Source organism: Eptatretus burgeri, chromosome 16, assembly GCF_056783735.1.
Source record: "Eptatretus burgeri isolate ZD-2024b chromosome 16, Ebu_testis_v1, whole genome shotgun sequence".
In the NCBI taxonomy this organism is placed as follows: domain Eukaryota; kingdom Metazoa; phylum Chordata; class Myxini; order Myxiniformes; family Myxinidae; genus Eptatretus; species Eptatretus burgeri.
In genome coordinates this window covers 14,181,851-14,201,850 of record NC_140976.1, presented here as the reverse complement: position 1 = coordinate 14,201,850, position 20,000 = coordinate 14,181,851, and the positions used below count along the sequence as shown (strand labels likewise).

At 44.3% G+C, this 20,000-nt stretch overlaps 1 protein-coding gene across 6 annotated transcripts in view; it reads left to right on the top strand.

The window, feature by feature from the left end:
* Nucleotides 1-20,000, top strand: part of LOC147010561 (SAM and SH3 domain-containing protein 1-like) — a 378,167-nt gene that overhangs the window by 271,281 nt on the left and 86,886 nt on the right. For 5 of the 6 annotated variants that reach the window (XM_085858823.1, XM_085858822.1, XM_085858821.1 and 2 more), the window contains exons 7-8: nucleotides 3,625-3,766; nucleotides 4,909-5,381. In XM_085858823.1, coding sequence (XP_085714949.1) covers nucleotides 3,625-3,766; nucleotides 4,909-5,381 — 615 coding nt within the window. Of the gene's footprint in view, nucleotides 1-1,699; nucleotides 2,097-3,624; nucleotides 3,767-4,908; nucleotides 5,382-20,000 lie in introns of those variants that run through there. The other variant, XM_085858826.1, reaches the window with a different exon arrangement.

Here is a 20,000-nt window from a genome sequence, read left to right as displayed (position 1 = left end):
TCTTCCCACGAAAAAGTTAACTTTTGCAATGTTACTTGATCATTCCTTTTGGTGGTGGTTCATACGAATGGATGCCATAGTATGAAGGCACAGTTAAATTTTTCCACTTTACTTGGCAGTTATCCTGATTTTACCATTCACTGGTTTCGTGGAGCCCAGGCTTTCGTTACCAAAGTAAGAAAAAAAAAAAGCATAAAAATTTCAGTAATTTCAACAGAAAAAGAAGAAGGGAAGAGAGTTAGGGCAAGAGAAACAGTCTGAGAAAGAGAGGGATTCAGAAGTAGGTACTGATTTTGAAAGAGAGTCAGAGAGAGAGAGAGTCAGAGAGAGAGAGGGAGAGAGAGAGAGAGAGAGAGAGAGAGAGACAGAGAGAGAGAGAGAGAGAGAGAGAGAGACAGAGAGAGAGAGAGAGAGAGAGAGAGAGAGAGAGAGAGAGAGAGAGTCAGAGGTAATCAGAGAGAGATGTTTAAAGGGCGTGCCTGCAACAGGAAATTCCTCTGAGTGAGCTGGCCTTAGGCCGAGCAAGCTATAGGCCAGATGGATGCAGCTGTTGGTTTACGGCCAATACAAAAATGTAAGTTGGTTGAAATATAATTATTTTGCTGTTGTTGCTCTTGTTTACAAACCTCGATATGACTTTTAGAAGCACTCGTTACATTGTGGGGGTTTTACTGACGTTTATCATTTTCTCCAGGTTTTGTGTACAATGAGAGTCAAAGAGAAAAAAATCTCCAAAGGCAAGTGTCATGGAGATTTGAGGAGTTAGTGCGCAAGCAAAAAGCATAAATGAAAAGAATAGGAAAAAATATCGTTGAAATAAGTCTTTGAGGTGGGTGACTAATTACTCTGAAACAAGTTAACGAAGCCATTGCAGCGAAAGCCAAATTTAATCATGAGAAAGTAACATGGAAGGGGTTAATGTCGCACGGAGTGCTGGCAACATCAGTTTATGGTAAAATGAAGGATTTATTGTTAATAAGTCTGCTTTAGGAAGGAAATCCCAAACAAAGGAAAATTTTTCAAAAGAATGAATCAGTATGTAATTGCTTGCAGGTCCGCAAAAGCTCAAAGCATTGAGGGGGTTAAACAATCATGTGAAATGGTGATTCATACAAGAGAAATCTCAAGCAAAACGAGTCAACAATCCAGAGAGATGTTCACAAGCCAGCATCCAGGACCACCACCCAGAATGGTAGTGAGCTAAGGTCGTGTGGGATAGTAGAAGCCAACGTCAACAAGCGACCTTGCTTAAGTGTGAGAGATTCTCATAGAGACAAAAAGACACAAATACGGAGGGAAAATGAAATAAAAACAAGAGACTGAGACTACCGCAGATTGCTAGGGACAAGCCTAACCAGATGATGTAGCGCTTGTTCCAAATAGCCGTTCCACCTGCCTGCTCACCAGGCAAGGAAATTGATTGTCCAGCATCCGCTCCCTCCTATCGTCCATTCCCCCACTCTGCTGAAGCTTCGTGGCGTTGAAGCCGACTGCCCTTTGGGATACTCATCAGGATGCACGTGTTCTTGCTGTGCTCCAGTGCATGGATGTGTGTGTGTGTGTGTGTGTGTGTGTGTGTGTGTGTGTGTGTGTGTGTGTGTGTGTGTGTGTGTGTGTGTGTGTGTGTGTGTGTGTGTGTGTGTGTGTGTGTGTGTGTGTGTGTCATTTGCCTTCAATGAGGTATAAGAAAACAGGCAGACATTTTGTTTTTGGAATTGCACTTCCTCAACTTGCCTGATGAGAGACATGATACTGAAAAATGACTTTTGTTTTTCCCCATCTTTGTTTTGTCTCGTGCTAATGTGAAACAGAGGGTCTGGGCATCAGTGTCAGCTGGCGTAGGCCTTATTGGGAGGACGGAGGATTTGGTTGGTGGAGCAAGAGGTTGGTGGGAGGAGTAATAGTGGAGGGGAAAAGAGAAAAATAAAGGACAAAAAAGAAATAGGCAAAGAAGGGTTTTCATGACACAAGAGAGACAGAGAGGGACAAAAACAGAGGCAAGACAGACAGACAGCTGTAAGAGCTTGGCTTTCTCGGTGATGTCAACAAGAAGTTTCTTGGCTTGCTTCGAAGGGTTAGTCGATTCTGAGCTGGAGGTAATTATCATTACCATGATTGTAAGAGTGTCATCCCTGTATATGGGTTTAAATGTTCAGTGTTACACTAAGTTCACATGTGTCTAACCTATATCGATACTGTTTCCTTGATGGTTTCAGCATAAGGTTTGGAAAATCAGATATTCCAAGATTTCAATTCTGGGACTACTAAAATCTCCATCATAATCAGTAAAAGAGTGACTTTCTATTTCACAAGCCCCAATGGCAATACTCATCATTTTTTGTCCCGGTGGATGCGTGGGTGGTTCCATTGACTTCCAAATAAAGACACACTGAGTTGATTAATTTGGTGATGTGGGAATATAAGCAGAAGCGTGTTTATTAATGAGGTTGGAAAATTGATTTGTTGTCAGAAAAAAAAAGAAAAAAAAAAAAACGAAACGAAGTGCCTGAATAATGCGTAAAAGTCAATCTTTTGAAGACGGTTCAGCAAAGACGTATGGTGTTCTTTATGGATTATGCAAATATTTTTGCCGTCTTCTTTGAGGTCGGACTGGAAGGATAGCCTCATGGGATGCCCACTCACCGATGAGCTGTCTCGCCTGGGTTAAAATCTTGACTCAGCTATAAACTAACATCGTGGTGTTTCGCAGGCAGGGCGAAGCATCATTGGGCCCTCGGATGGATGTTAAACTGCGCGTCCCGTCTGGCAGAATTAGTTAGTGGACGTTAAAGATCCCACGGTGTCCTTTGTGAATCATAGACGACCTATTGCCAGCACCCTGAACGAATCCCTGATCTAACCTGTAGGGGGCATTGCATCTGTGGCACAGCCGTGCTCCTGCAGCAAATGCTGTCACCTGCAGCCATGCACTGCATATGAAAGAAGAAGAATATATTTCTAAGTTGCTGGTGCCTTTTTGTACAAATTTATTCCTTCTTGCATTCCTATTTTGAACAACTCATTATACCTGTGTTACTGTTGTTTTCACATCCTTCAAATATGAACTTATATTTAATTCATTGTTCTCATCATTATTTTGCTGTACTGGCAAAGCTCTTGAAGCAGTTGACATGAAGATTCTCGAGCTTGCCCTCTCCTCATAATTATACAAAGAAGCTGAAAGGTGAAAGTACAGTATTTGGAACTTGGCCAAGGTATGCTATTTTAAAAAAAAAAATCACCAAGTGGAGTTCAACAAACAGGACAATCAATTTAACATCCTCGAAGCATAAATCTCCAAAGAACATCACATTCCTTCCGTCCGAGATGCAACACTCGTGCAAGTGCAAAAGCAGAATGACAGTGTAATTGGTAAACCCCAGTCCTTATGGAATTAAATTTCAGGCTATTGAATTTACTGGTAAGCTTATAGTCAATTAAGACCCAACAGGTTAAGTACCTATCTTGTAAAGCAAAGTGCATCGCTCACCAATTTATTTCATTTCAATAGAGTCGGACCCATAATAATGATGACCATCTCGCTTTCCTCCGGCCGAACGAGGAAGACAATGTACCACTTGAGGAATTTAATGGTTTAAGCGAAGGCCGTTTGTTCTTTTGCAGTCAAGAGAGCAGTCGGATGAAGATTCGGAAAACGAGGGCAGATTTCACCGGCTGCACAAGCTCGTCGGCTCCTCGAAGAAGCGCTCGAAGAAGCGTGGAGCACGAGGTGATGATCGGAAACGCTCCACCTCCTGCGGAGAAGGTTGGCAATGGACACCATGTTGCTTTTTATTTCCAACAGGTTTTGTGTCTGGCCTATTTGGTTGCATCCCAAAAGTGTTCTTAAGTAGTCAGAGAAAAAGAGTGAGATGCAAACCGCATCACGCTTGAGGAAGACCATCAAGGTTGACTGATGAAGAGCAAGAACATCCATCAATACACACTCTGAGTTGATTAAAAAAAAAATTGTGTGCATCATGTAGTAAGAGGAATGCCATAATGGGAAGCAGCCGAGAGACAGGATGTTTGACTCAAAAATGGTTCAAGATTCATACTGGTCCAATTCAGACTGAATATTTGCCGCTATGGTCAAAGAAACATTGTTCTCAGTGGAGGCTGAGCTTAGTTATTCCATGTGGAACAGTTTGGAGGCCTGGTGCTTGGACGTGACTCCAAAACCCCAGCTGCCCTCTGACATCACTAAATTTGCTGACAGGCCAGAGACACAGATGTCTCCATGGCAACCTGTCCACCAACTGGGCCAAGTAACTCCCCTTTCTGATTGTCTGTTTGTGCATCACAAGGCAAGTGGGCGAAAGACCGAGAGAGAGAGAGAGAGAGAGAGAGAGAGAGAGAGAGAGAGAGAGAGAGAGAGAGAGAGAGAGAGAGAGAGAGAGAGAGAGAGAGAGAGAGATAGAGATAGAGAGAGAGAGAGAGAGAGAGAGAGAGAGAGGGAGAGATAGAGATAGAGATAGAGATAGAGATAGAGAGAGAGAGAGAGAGAGAGAGATAGAGATAGAGAGAGAGAGAGAGAGAGAGAGAGAGAGAGAGAGAGAGAGAGAGAGAGAGAGAGAGAGAGAGAGAGAGAGAGAGAGAGAGAGAGAGAGAGAGAGAGAGAGAGAGAATGCAGGCAAGCATGGTAATGATGGGAAATAGGTTTTTGTAAACAATAGTAAAGGAGATTAATTAAGCATGTATCTATCTGCTGATTTACAACATGGTGAAGTGTGTGGAGTTCATTTGAGACCCATTCTATGGTGTAAACTGTAAAGGATTGACGGAATGTTGAAAAGTGTGATGCTGGATAGGTATGAGGGAGAGTATCGGTTGTGATCTGGAGTGAAACAGCGATTAGACATAGACTGGATAGGAAAGGAATTTATTTTCTTCCCTTTTGGCCCTCAGTGATTCCATCACCGACGACACAGTGGATTCGAGACCAGAGCTGGTCACCCCCATTCGAGCCAATCACGCACTCTCCCACAACTGTCTCACCTCGCGATTCATCTTGCCACAACCTGCTGGACACCTCCTCTCCTGACAGCTTATTGGAAAAGGCGAGCAGTCCTGACTCTGAAGTATCTCCCGGTGGAGGTGTTGAAGGTGGTGACAGCCGTAGCTGTGGTGGAGGTGAGCCTTGGGGAGCTTCTGAAAGCAGCACCTCCACAACTGACTCAGGACAGATCTCCTCTGTTAGTGACTGGACGGGGAATGGTCCGGTTGCTGGGTCACCCTCTGTTGTGATTTTGGAGCCATCAGAGCACGTTGAGTATGCCGACAGAGCAAGCCAAAGTCAGAAGGTCCACAGTGAGAGTGAGTCACCGATCACAGTGGAGCAGACATTACCCGTCCTACTACAATTGCCTCCAATGCAAGCAGTGAGTAACAAACTCGCTCAGATCTTCACCTTTGCTTTATATTTTAAGAAACGTACCACTGGAGATCATCGATGTTTCTGATTATACTCGGTGCTGGCAGGATGGCCTAAAGGTATGCACACCTGCCTCTAAGCCGTCTAGCTTGAGTTTGAATCTGAATCCTGACCCAGGTATAAACAGTCATCCCGGTATTTCACAGGCAAGGTGATTCATCAATGTGTGCGTTGTCCCCCGGATGGACGTTAAACGGGTGTCCTGTCTTCTGTAATTCGTTGGTGGACATTAATGATCCCATGGTGTCCTTCGTTTAAAGTAGGCGAGCTATCGCTGGCACCATGAACAAATTCCAAATTCCTAGCCGAACCAGCAGAGGGCACCTGGCTGAATCAGAGTGGTACAGCCGCACCCTCAGCCAATGACGCTATCCTCCAGCCTTGTGCTGCACACTGATGAAGAACATACTTAGTGCCATCATTTCTTCTTCTGTTTTTTTTTAACAATATTTGTGGAAAGTATTTTCACGACAACACAGCTAAATGGCCTGTCCAAGTGGACTAATCCTCTTCCTCCAATCAGAAATGGCTTGCAGTGACCATTTCGTTCCTGATTGAAGGAAAATCATCAATGAAGCTTTTTCTTTTTTTTTTAAACAAAAACGTTAAAATGACCAATGAATCCATTTCTTGTTGACAGCTGACAATTGTTCCGTAGGACAATTTCCATTTTACGACATATTGTTGAGCGGCTTTCACAGCACAAGAGCACGTTTTAACGTCTCTGCATACATTCATCAACTGACATAATTATAACGTAATCCGTGAGTTTCCTGGAACGTTGAATTAATTTTTGCATGAACAATGCGCAAAACATTCCGCTGGCAGTCCTTCGAACAGCTCCGATCCTCTACCCCCCAAACTGCGGGTCTCGAGCTACATCGTTGATCAGCCCAAAGGAAATAGACTTCCCCCGTTCCTGGAACTCTGCTGATCTTGCTCTCAACAAGCAGTTCATCTCCGTCGCTTTGAGACACTGTGTGCCAGCTTGCGCTGACTTAAATACCCAAGGTTTGCAACATCGCGGTGTCCAGCCGCAGTTTTTATTTCATTACGGTGCCAAAGAGAAATGTGACTCATCTTAAAACCCATGCATACATGGAAATATTCATGGCATTGCATTTCAAAAGTTTTTTTTAAAAAACAATAATTCTTCTGAAATACAGAGGGAGTAAGTGGAGCTGCACTCAAATTGATTCCATTCCACGCGTGCGTAATGTAAACCTGAAAGTTTCGTTGCCTCTTACTGTTCGACCGCCTTTAGGTGACATTTTTAATCATGCACACTATACACTCGGGCAGTGGATAAACTTTTCACCCAGGAACCGAATTAGGGAACACATCTCATGGCAAACGAGAAGAGTGATGTTAATGATGTGCTCACTCCGCATTGCTAAAGCCACCTGAATTCCATCAGATGCCATGCTTAATCACCTTGTTGTACCAACTGCACTCTTTCGATCGTGCTGAGCGTGTGCCTTTCAGAGAACTTCAAAAATAAGAATGACATTTACACGCAATCTTTGAGTATTAGGACCCAACTGAAGATGACTCAAGAACGGAGTGTGCTTAAGCCATGTTCAGTTGGGTGTTAATGTGGAGACAGCACCCCTGACCGAGTGAAGTCAATGAGACGCATCCTTTGCCGATGTACAAATTACAGTACGAGTTACTCGCGTGAATATCTTTGGATAAGGTTTATATTGTACTGTGTACCTATAAAATGAATGACCGAAAAGTACACTTTATTTGGGTCGAAACAAGTTAATTATTTCATGATGTTTCTACTTGTACATCCCGTTGATGATAATGCAAATGAGGTGGTGGTGCTGGTGGTGGTGATGGTACTAACAAATCCTTATTCCAAAGAGTGCTCATGACAACTCGTGAACATTTCAAGGCTGGAATTAATCCTGGAAAAGTCACCGCTCTGTCTGTCACAGGGTGCACACATGACAATTGAAGCAACCAGAGAGGGCAATGCAACAACGCTTTACCCACTCAACCACCGAGCCACTCAAAAGGTTCAATGGCTGACTTCATATTTTATTCATCCGCATATTTTTCTCCAATTACTTTCCAGTTTCTTTCCTACAGTGTAGTGACTCAGATAGCATACAGACATAGTATATACAGTACATATTGCAGGAGTCTATTATAACAAGCAAACCCCATCTTAGCTATAATATAGCTATGTAGTACACGAAAAACAATCCATTGTTATTATCATTATTATTATTATTATTTTTACGAGCAGAGACCCATGGAAACTCCGTGCAATGTAAAATGTGACTTCAAATCCTCAACCTCCCCCCACCCCAACTATGTTCTCAACCCCCACACCCACCACAAGTCTTAAACCCTCCCCTCCCAAATCTCTGTCCCTTCTCTGCATCCTCCCCCCCTCACCCATGCTCTCTGTCCTCCCTTCCCCCTTTTCATTTAAGTCCTCAACACCTTCCCTTCCAAACCACAAGTCCTCACCCCCACCCACTGCCAACTCTGCCCCCTCTCTGTCCTCCTCCTCCACCCCAACTTTCTGTCAACCCCTCCCCTTTTCTTCTTAAAGTCCACAACCCTCTTCCCTTCCACAAGTCCTCACCCCCCCTTCTGACCCCAAGTCCTCAACCCCCTTTCCCGCCTCAAAGCTTCAGCCTTCCTCTCCCAACGCTCTGTCCCCTCTTTGCCCCTTTGCTGTTTTGTTTTGTTTTCTTTGCTGTTTTTCAAAGTGCAGGATGAGGTCATTCGGTCTATAATTTCATTTCATTCTTTTTCATTATCTATGTGAAACATGGAAAATTTTCATCCACTGGAAGTTCAATTCAAAAAGGGTTCATCACATCCTTTCACATTAGCATTAAACATGTTTTTATTTTGTTTGTTTGTTTGTTTTTAAAACACAATGTCAAAGCTCGTAAAAGAGCCAACACATAACGTGTAACAAGGACAGCAGGAGACAAGAGGGGCAGGAGAGAGAAGCACAAAACAGTGGGGAATGGAGACATTAGAGATCTGTAGAAGGGAGAGCGATGGGGTGGGGTGCGCAGGGTAAACAAGATGGACATGACAGGGACTTTCAGGAAGGAAAGCAGGGAATATGAAGGTGGGTGTGGGGTAGATTAACGGGGATGGAAAAGATCATGGTTTTGGATGGGGATATGGTTTTGGATAAGAAATGGTGGTGAACATCTATTTTGAAGACCTGGAGGGAAGAGTGGAATCAAAGAGAGTGGGGGAGTTTGTTCCAAAGGTGGGAAAAAAGAGGAATGAAAGAATGAAGGTGAGCAGGGATTCTTGATTTTGGTAGTTTTACCAGGAGGGGGTTGCTGGCGGACCTGTCGAAATATGGGAGGGACATATCTCAGACAGAGCGGGGGGGGGGGGAGGGGGCAAGACTGGAGAGGATACTCTGAATTAAAATCAGCACAAACGATTGGACAGGAGCAGGAAGGCGATTACCTGAATGAGGCTTGTAGCAAGGTATTATGTACACATTTAGGACATGGGGGACCAAAAAATGAAAGTCATTGTATGATTAAGTTTTGCATATCATTTGTTAGCCAACATCATTGGGGATTAAGGATCTATTAGGGCAGAGCTTAATTCTTCCTCTTTCTATTGCTCTGACAGGGTCAAAGTTGGTTATCAATTATCTGTATCAAGGAACCACTCATATCATTCTAAAATTGGTCTGATGGCTTCGATATGTATTATACACTAATTGGAAACCACATATATGGAGAATATTTGGTTTACCTGATATTTGACCTTGAGCAAAGAGGTCAAGGTCATATGAAATTAACAAATTGATCAAATTGATCAGTGTTCATTCAGGTCATAAATATATCTGCACATAAACTTAACCATAGAAATACATGCTGTGATGAACCAAACTAACATCTTAGGATTAAAAGTGCAGATTTCTTTAAAACGTTACGTACTTCCTAACGACCTTTGATGTTCTGTATACTGAACACAAACTGGCCTTTGGTTTTTATTTTTATATCATAGGGCCATCTTGATAAACTTATTCTATGGTTATAAAATCAAGCTTATAGCTACCAGTAATTTTGTAGCAACTTGGTAAATGCAATTTGTTTCGTACTTCCTAACATTTTTGACCCAATCATGGAAGTGAACCTAAAAGCTGGTATGTCGTAATGATCCATGTTGAAACTTGCCATTTTAAATCATCACTTTATGCAGAAGTAAATTGTTATTTAAGATGTTCTATCAGATGCATTTCAAATTTCTGGAATAAGATTTTGTAAGCTTCACTATCACTGGGGGAAATTTTGCAAAATCTGAGATTTTACACATTTGAAGGTGCCAAGATATGCAGAAGGTCATAAGAAATGTATTGTTTCAAGGAATTGTTCTATTCTTATGTATAATGATATATATATATATATATATATATATATATATATATATATATATATATATATATATATATATATCAAACAAAAAAATGCATTTTCAACCATTTTGGACAACATATACAATCACACATGTAACCCATTTCTAAAAAATGGGCTATAAAAATGGAAAAAATAGCCTGTCTTTGGATAAAAAAAAAAACATGCTTTGTAAGCAACTATATCCATAGGACCCATAACAAAGTATACATTTTCTGAAAGCACAGACACTTGGGCATTATATAACATTAAGATTGTTTATCTTATTAAAACTGGGTTCAATTTCTAAGCTTTCTCCTCATTTAGGACCACAGTGTACACAATACCATGCTACAAGCCATGATTAAAACATGCCTGCGTTGTTCCTGTTCTGTGTGTTAAGAACATGAATGTTAAAAGTAAATAAAAAACACGTTTCAATTCACAATCTTGCGAGATGATGCAATCTCATAATGCCTCGGTAAAATAGCGGTTAAGTAAACTAAATTATAAAAAAACAACATATATTAAGGTAATTTGTAATGAAATAAATAATAAGCAACTGGAACTCCTCGGACAACGACCTTTATAATGAAATGGGTTTTATGGTGCCTGGTCGAGTAGTTTAAGAGAAAATCGTCAGATAGACAGAGAAACAAACAAACAGAATAAGCGTATTATTCGACAGGATATTAATGTCATCATTACCATCATGACGGGGTTTTTTTTCCTCCTGTCCATACCGAAATGATGAGCATCTTTCGGCAGACTGTCTCACAGATTGTGCGTAAAGAGCCTGAACAATCATAAACAAAAGCCGATCAGTCAATGTGCCTCGAATATGACTCCACCCACAACTAAAAGTTGATTTGAAAGTTTTTAACAAAGTAATCTAACTTAATTGTAGCAACTTAGTTGAATGAAATTGGTTGAAGTTAGAAATAAACTTGACCTCACTTCAACCTTGCCTTCAGATCTCGAAAATCACTTTGTTCTACTCACCTTTTTATTACATCCATAGGTCGCACAGTAACTCTGAATTCAGCTTGACCTGCAGTATATATATTGTTACGGATGTGGAAATTCGCATTACACCATGAAGGGCCCGTAGGTGAGATATCTCTAAGTACAGGTGTAGTTAGCCCAAACCCATTGTATAGAGGGAATTTATGTGATCCATTCGGGCTGCGACACTTTGAGTTAGCCATTTTTTTTGTTCTATCTTTATTTTGAACCAACCACGTCTCAACCGCCATCACACAACAACCACCACGCCAGTCATCGTCACCAACTGCAACCACGCTCCAACCCTCGGACAACAACAACAACAACGCCAACAGCCACGACCTTTACCTTCACAACTCGCTCCCACATCATCGCATCACCGCCATTCCCAAATGGCACCATAACCATCGAACCACCACCGAAAACCCTCCACCACCTTCACCTCTCTCCTTCTACGGCCATTCCCGAACCACCTGTGAACACTGAGCGTCGGGCTATCTTGGGCCCGTTCAGCGATGCGCACTGAGCCGCGAGCGCAAATAGCGGCCTTTCCGAGGGAAAATTCGGATCACAAACGCTACATGCCCACTTCTGCTCTGTCCAATTAGCAGGCGCGGGGCGGCTTGGCCCCGCCTCCAGGCGCGTCTGTGTGAAATCGATATATGCAAATTCTAGGATCAGGGGAGGTTCACGCCCCAGTTTCCTCCGACCAATGGGCGAGCGTGGCTCCGCCCCCGAGGTCATCCTGATCCGAATATTTGCATATTAGCTGCTCCTGCCGGCCTATAAAACAGCGAGCGCAAGGCGAATCAGGGCAGAGTGAGTCAGTTTTGGTTGGAGAGCAGGGTGGAGTCGAGTCGGGTGGCGAAGTGATTGGTGTGGCAGAGTGAGTCAGTTTTGGTTGGAGAGCAGAAGAGAGTCGGTGATCGGTGTGGAAGTCAGTGGAGTCGGGTGGCAAAGTCGTCGGTGATCGGCAGGAAGAGTGGAGTCGGGTGGCGAAGTCATCGGTGTGGCATCAAGTTGGGTTCTGCAGTCAGCTGAGGAGAGTTGCGGGAAGAGGCAAAGGAGCTCGGGTCCGAGGCGAAAAGGACGGCGGTCGGCAACGAGGTCGCGGTGTGGGATCGCTCGTCGCGGGACCCAAGCCAGCCAGCCATTCTCCTCCCCCAGGGCATCAACAATTCCCCCTTTCCCCCGCGCTGAGATAGTGCAAAAAGGGGGCCCCGTTCCCACCCCACTCCAAACGTCGTGCCAACGAAACCCGCCAAGGAGCACGGAGTCCGGGCACAGCCACGCGGTCACATCTGCGGCTCGTCCGCCAACGCGTCACGAGGACGTGGGTAGGACCCCCCCCCCCGGTCTCGCGGGCCTGGCCGCTCCTCCAGGTCACGCGCACATATTGGCCTACAGGCCCGTCTGCCCCCTTGTCTATGAGGGTGGCTTCTTTCCTTTGCTTTTGTGTAAATGAGTATTTGCGCCATCTGTAAAGTAGAACTGTATCATTCTTGCTGTGTGTGTGCGTAGTCAGTAGTAACTCTGCGTCGTCGTTGCTTTTGTTTGGGTTGCTATATGTGCATTTTGACTGTATGGCTGTATATATGTGCTTTCCGTGTGCCGGGAAATAAATGTGCTTTATGTGAACTGTTTTCCTGTTTCGCTTCGTGTTTTCTTTATTGACCCTCCATCCTACTTCACGTAAAGGGTTCGTAGTGGGCTTAATACGCCTGGTAATTAATCAGAACTGTCGAGGCTGACGATAACACCGCTCGGTTATCGCTGTAGCACGGAACGGACCGCTTAAGCGGTTCGTGTCCGGAGTCGGCCTGTGGCGTGGTACGATCGCCCGGTCGACCATCCGCGCAGGTACTTAGGTAGATCGAATTTGGCGAGCAACCCTATCCTGCGCAGGTGGGCAATTGGCACGGTCGTGGTGGGGTTAAACCCCCACCTGTGACTAGCTCCCGGCGTTGTTCCGAGAGGGTCACGACTGAATTGTCCATCCAATGGGCGACGCGGTCGCGATTCGAGTGACGTGGCCGTCCGCATGCCGGTGGGCGCGAATTCGCAACAATATATATATATATATATATATATATATATATATATATATATATATATATATATATATATATATATATATATATATATATATATATATATATATATATATATATATATATATACCTCCAAGCTGGCAGGATGGCTTGGAGGTATGTACACTCCTCTCATCTGTCTAGCCTGGATTCAAATCCCGACCCATCAATAAACTGTCATCCCAGCGTTTCTCAGATAGGGTGATCCATCAATGTGTGTACCGTCTCTCGGATGGATGTTAAGTGGGATTCTCGTCTGCCGGCATTAGTTGGTGGACGTCAAAGATCCCATGGTGTACTTCGCAAAGAGTAGACGAGCTATCACCGGCAGCATGAACAAATTACAAATTCCTGCCCTAACTGCTTGAACGTCAAATCTGTCAACCGGTTCATGAAAAACTTGGGCCAAAAACGTCTCCCTGGCCAACTCCACAAGAACATGGGAATAATTGTGGCCATTAAAGAAGAAGAAAAAGAAGAAAAAGAAGAATATAAACCCGAGAGGACAGGGATTTCCTTGTGATATATTATTTCTTTATTTTATTGAACACTCTACCCACATCAATTGTGCTATTTTACAAAGTTCCATGCAAGGATAGTTTTGAATATAACTTTCCACATAATTACATGTAATTACACCAGAATTGCATGACGTGTCAGAGGAGTGATAACTTCAATAAAGCTTCCATTGTGTATATTGTTTTGTATTGTGGAAGACCCTGGAACCAAATGGTACAGATAATAGGGCTGTTCTTTGAATAACCTAAAGTGCTGTCTCCCTTTGGACTCGTAATTGTACATTTGTTTGTAGCATCAGCTAATGAACAGGACAATGACACTTTTCTCTGAACAATGACAGCCTGATAGAATCAGTATTAATTTATCCCAAAATGGCCAAAACAGACCATCAAATTATCCATAGCATTACTTTCTAGTTGTTCACAGATCGTGACATGTTTAAGAACTGGATGCACAACGTATCTTCATGCTGCTCGATCATGAAGAGCCAATTATTACATGATCAACTACCCCATGAAAGGGGACATCTATATTGATTTCATAAGCAGAGAGAAGGGGGCAGAGGGATTGGTGGGGATCAGGGGGTGCTAAAATGGAAAAAGTTATTTTGAGAAAAGTAAGAAAGGGGAAAATGATCGGAGAGAGAAAAGGGCTAAGGAGAGGCTTCAAAGAGGAATGTGGAGAGAATGAATAGATGTTTGGTAAAGATAAAGGGAATGATGTACAGTATATAGAATATGGAAGCTGAATGATGTAGGAGGGGTGGGTAATTGTCAAATATTCTGTCTATATTGTATCAGTAATAAATTCTTAGAGGGCATTGTAAATACATTTAGAGTACATGCGCCAATCAATAGCTTGAAAGATAAATTTAAATGCTATATGCACAGCCAAACTATAGAAGTGAAAAATTCATCTCATTTCTGGTACACGTGGCACACGTTTTCTGCAAGTGGGAGTTCGTCAGCATGGCACAAGGTCATCTAGATTGGCTTTGTCGTTTCCAACAAGGATTATGTTATGCTAACACTCGTCCTAGTACTCAGACAAAGGCATCACATGGCAGATAGACTGATAGGAAGCTAGTGTTGACTGTCTGTTTGTTTCTTTAGTTTCTCTATGATTGCAACAGCCACCTTGGTGGAGTGTGAGTGGGTGGGGGCGGGGGGGGGTAGAGAGTTAGAAGTAGGGCATTGCACTACAGAGCATGCCATCTTTTAGATGATGACATAAGCTGGTTGTCCTATCCACATTTTGGTAGTGGATACACAAGGATACACACAAAGAACTTTGGCTCATGCCTGTGCTGCAACAACTGCAGTATTGTCACACATGCACACAAGCCAAAGTCCCCATACCCCCCATCTCCAATGCATCCAGGTACCTATTGAATTTCCACGTAGATTTATCCACCCCTGACACAACTGCACTCTTTCGATCGTGCTGAGCGTGTGCCTTTAAGAGAACTTAAAAAATAAGAATGGTGTTGATTGATTTCTAGTGCGGTTATGATTTAAATCGTTGAGCGGCAGCCTATTAATTATATTATATTATAACCGCATTAGAAATCGAAGTGTCAACATCACCATCATACCGAAGAAGAAGAAAAAAAATAAAAAATAAAAAACAGCGAGTCTGGAACACTGACGCTAACCATTACCTCGACGTGTTTCGACTTATGAGTAACTTACAAGTAACGTGTGTCGACGTGTGTCAACGATCGCGTAACGTGCCTACAACTTATAGCCAACGTATGCGGAACGTGTGAGTCATACGCTGGCATACATCGAAAAATTTCAAGCATGGAAAATTTGTCTAACAGCTCGGCGTACTATGACGTATGCCAGCGTGCTCTTAACGTATACAAAACTTACCCATACGTATTTGACGTGTATCAGCGTTTTAGACAAATTTTTCAAATGTCGGCTCGCCTGGCGAACCCATCCGTTCCAAATTCACTATCCCAGCCTTGCTTCTGTCCATCTGCAGGAACGGCTAACATCCACCGCGTGCATTTCCGGACCGGATTTCACTCGCGCAGGCGCGCACGCGGCGGCCTCGTGCGAAGCACAGCACAGACCCCATGCGCGCTGCCGTGCGAATCCGGCACGGTGCTCGAAATAGCTACGGCCGCTACTCAGCCTTTGTCCCTCGTCTGGTGCCGTCTTTGTCGCCATTCAACACACGCACTCCCGCGTGCCATGACTGTTACACACCTCGACGTGACACTCTCACTCGGGCACATGGTTGCATGTTCCCGCATACCACCACCATCTCCCTATCACACCACGCTCTCACACATGCTGTTTCTCTCACACACGCTGTTTCCCTCACACACGGTGTTTCCCTCACACACGCTGTTTCTCTCACACACGGTGTTTCCCTCACACACGCTGTTTCTTTCACACACGCGGTTTCTTTCACACACGCGGTTTCTTTCACACACGCGGTTTCTTTCACTCATGGTATTTCCCTCACACACGCTGTTTCTCTCACACACAGCCTTTCACCCACGCTATGCACGCGTTTCAGCACGCATTCTGTCACACTCGTAAACACACACCGGGACAACCACGCTGGGAATTCGCGCTACCACAAGGGGTCCCGGGGCCTCCATACCCCTCAAGCTCCACGTTTACCCATCCACAGCACTCGCCCGCTCTATCTCGTTCGGCATGACCGGACTCACCTCGTCGTGATCTGCTTCAAGGGGGCATATTCCCTCCCCTCGTTCCTGAAGAAGGCTATCCTGCTGCTTGCACCGGGTCATGACACATTCCGCCAGCTCACCCCCATTGTCCCTCACTAACTCCATGTGTGTGTGCTCTTTTTTAGTTTCGTCTTTATCGTTTAGTTTCTCCTCTACCTTTTCTATCTCCCGCGTCTCTGTTATTTCATTTAATTCCTGCGTCTCCATTATTATTTCTGCCGTCGTCTCTATTATCATATCCTCTACCTCCTGCGTTTCTATACATTTTATTTCTGCCGTCTCCATTTTTATTCCAAATTCCTGCGTTCCCGTCTCTTCTATTTTTTCGTCGTCCTCTCGCGTTCATTAGTTTCTCCCTTTGTTATCCGTGTCTCCGTCACCTCTTTTAACACCGCGTGTCTCGTCTTAAACGTTTCGGTCTCCCCATTAATTACGACCTCGCCCGTCTTCATTGCGGGGCCGACACAATCCACACTCCCCCCCCCCCCAGCTCGTTCGCTCCAACACGTGGCGCCGCCATTTTGTGCTCCATTGTCCGCATTTCGTCGCACGCAATCGCCATTATGCCCGCCTGCAGGCCTCACCTCACCCCTCATTTCTTCCATATTTTCATCCATTTTATTTTGCATTTTGCCTTTCATCTTGCACGCATTTTCATTTTTGTTTTCCTTCATCGCCTCCATTTTGTTTCCCATTTCGTTATTCATGCCATCCATTTTGTTGCTCGCTTCGTGTGCATTTTCTTTCATTTCATCTTTCATCTCGTTTTTCATTGCTTGTATCATCTGCATCAATTTTTTTTATGTCCGATGACTCTAACAGGAACGATCCACCGCGATCGGTCACGGTTTCACTGGGGACCGGGGAGGGAATTTGACGGGGGGGGGGGTGGGGGGTGTCAAAAGCCGCCTCCGCCCCCGCGCCCATTTCGAGCTCTGCGTTTATTTGTGGGGAAAGTGAAATCTGCATGGCGGTGCTTTCGTCCTGGGCCATAGATTCTATCATTTCCAAATCTATATCTAATTCTAATTCCTCCTGCTCCCACTCGCCTTGAGCTTCCATTTTGCGTATCGGATATAAAAAATTTCCACGCTCGGAATTTGATGGAACCGGAGGGTCGCCTCGCACACCCTTGATCCGGTTCCGTTAATTTGGTTTGGAGGTGGGATGGATTTGAATCCCACTCCTTGATAACAGTGTTGTGGATCTCCACCACTTCGGTGTGCGGACGACCGCTTTTAGCTAATTTGTGGCCGCACTCGCCCACTGACCGTGGCAATCCTAGTCGCAGCTTTCGGATCAATGCCAAAATCCAGCTACGGGTGTGTTTTTAACCACACCGTAGATCAGCCAACTTTTCTGTCCACGCGCTACAGGGTTGATCGCCGAAATGTCGATGTACCTAATTATTCGTGCAGACAGAAATGCCAGGGATTTACACCACAACGGAGCCTGCACGAAAACGAGCCGCTTTTAAGCAGCTCGTTCCGTTTGCGATTTGCCAAGCGGTTTATTATCGCCAAGCCCCGTCGGACCCGATTATCTTATCGGTTATAAAAACCAGCTAATATTCCGAATGCAATTACGACAGCTCAATGGAGGAAGGGACGCAACGAGCAGGTTAATATTCAACAAAAGGGGACATTTGTTTAGAACACATGCACACATGCAGTTAAGGCAATGAATGGGGTAGGGACAACACACGAGCAAACAAAAGAACTACAGCCGTTCTATTTATTATTTACACAATCACTTAGTCAGTTATACTGATCGGACAAGGCGCCACAACTTTCATGCAAAGAAAACCCCAGGAAAGGAAAGGGTAGAACAGAACCCATAGGCCTTTAATGTTCCGCGGAGCTGTGAAGACTGAAAGAGCTCCGCGAGACTGCGCAGGTTACCTGCCACCCTCGTGGTGACTCGCTGGACGACCCCCTATGTCTCGCCATCAACACGGCAGCTGGTGTGATGGCGACTCGGTTGGTCCGGGCCTTGCTGTGCGGCTTGGTCAATCGGGCCTAGCCAACGACACCTCAGAGGAGTGAACAGGCCTTGCTCTTTTTGAGTTGATGCTCTCTTAAGAGCCTGCTCACTCCTCAGCGTCGCTCGGACCGTCCCGGGGCCCGATCACCTCGGACCGTTATGCCGCTGGTTGGCGACGTCTCGCCGGCTGTCTCCACTGACCAACAGCCCTGCACTGGACTCGAACTTCTCCCGGACTCCAAGCTCCGCTGCACTCTGAGAAACAGCCCTGCAACGGACTCGAACTTCTCCCGGACTCCAAGCTCCGCTGCGCTCCGATCCTCAACTCAACTCCTGGCGTCTCCTCTCCTCAACCCGACTCTCCGGCTTAGCGTCCCAGCGTGCCCTTTTATGGGGTCCGGGGGTGCGTTTGGTCTTTTACCTCTGACCTTCCACCCCCCCCCACTAGCTCCTCCCCTTTTGTCATTTTGATCCGATCTCACCGCCAAACGCGGAGAAAGCGGACGTGGTTGAAATCACCGGCCCTCGCCCCAACGAGGGAGTCCCCGCGTCTGTCGGCGGAGATGCCACTCGTCCGTGGAATGCTGTTGCTGGCAAAGATATGGCGGCATTTATGGAGATGAAGGTGAGGAGACGTTGTTTGTTGGTTATGGCGAAGGTGGTGAGATGTTGGCGGTTGTGGCGGAGGTGGTGAGGAGATTATTGTTTGTTTGCCAAAATAAAGATAGCAAAAGAATAACGGCTAACTCAAAGATGCATAGCCCGGTTACACGAATAATTCCCGTTAGACATCGGTGGGTAAATCTATCTGGACACACACTTATTGACATAACTTATCTTCGGGGTACCTGAATGGTGTTCTGTGAATTTCCACAACCGTAACAGTATCGCTCAAAAGGAGGATGCCTTATAAAGGGTGTGATGGTACCCTTCAAAATTTCCAGCCTGCAGATTCAAATCGCATATGCAACCTAATGATAGAAAGGGATGTGGTTATTAAGGAAGAGGCATTCACTGAGGTGAAATTGTGTCAAAGTTTACTTGCACCTGCCGTTACTTCCCAGAAATAATCGATTAGCACAAGAATGTTGCTTACTGGGAAAGACATTAATTATATCATTACGGTTTTACTGGCACAAAATCACATGTGCTTAAACGATCTCGTTACTAACGGGGCAATCAGAAAAATCATGCATGGAAAAAAAGAAAAAGGAGGCACAGAAAAAAAGAAAAAGGAAGCACAGAAAACAAGAAAAATGATGCATGAAAAATAAGGATGCCTGAAAAACAAGAAAAAGGACACAGCAAAAACAAGAACAAGGACGGACAAAAAAACAACAGAAAAACGATGCATGAAAAACAAGAAAAAGGCTGCATAAAAAAAAACAAAAAAATGCACAAAAAAACCAAGAAAAAGGATGCATGTAAAATAAGAAAAAAGATGCATGAAAAACAAGAAAAAGGTTTCATGGAAACAAGAAAAGAGACACACAAAAAGGCAAGAAAAAGGATGCATGATAAGCAAGAAAAAGGATGTACGAAAAACAAGAACAAAATGCACAAAAAGAAGAAAAAGGATGCATTAAAAAAATGCACAAAAATAAGAAAAAGGACGCATGAAAAAAAATGCACAAAAAATAAGAAAAAGGATGCATGAAAAACAAGAAAAAGGATGCATGTAAACAAGAAAAGGGACACATGAAAAATAAGAAAAATACTGCCCGAAAAACAAGAAAAAGAATGCATGAAAAATAAGAAAAAGGATGCATGAAAAACTAGAAAAAGGATGCATGATAAACAAGAAAAAGGATGCGTAATAAACAAGAACAAAGTGTACAAAAAAAAACAAGAAAATAGGACAC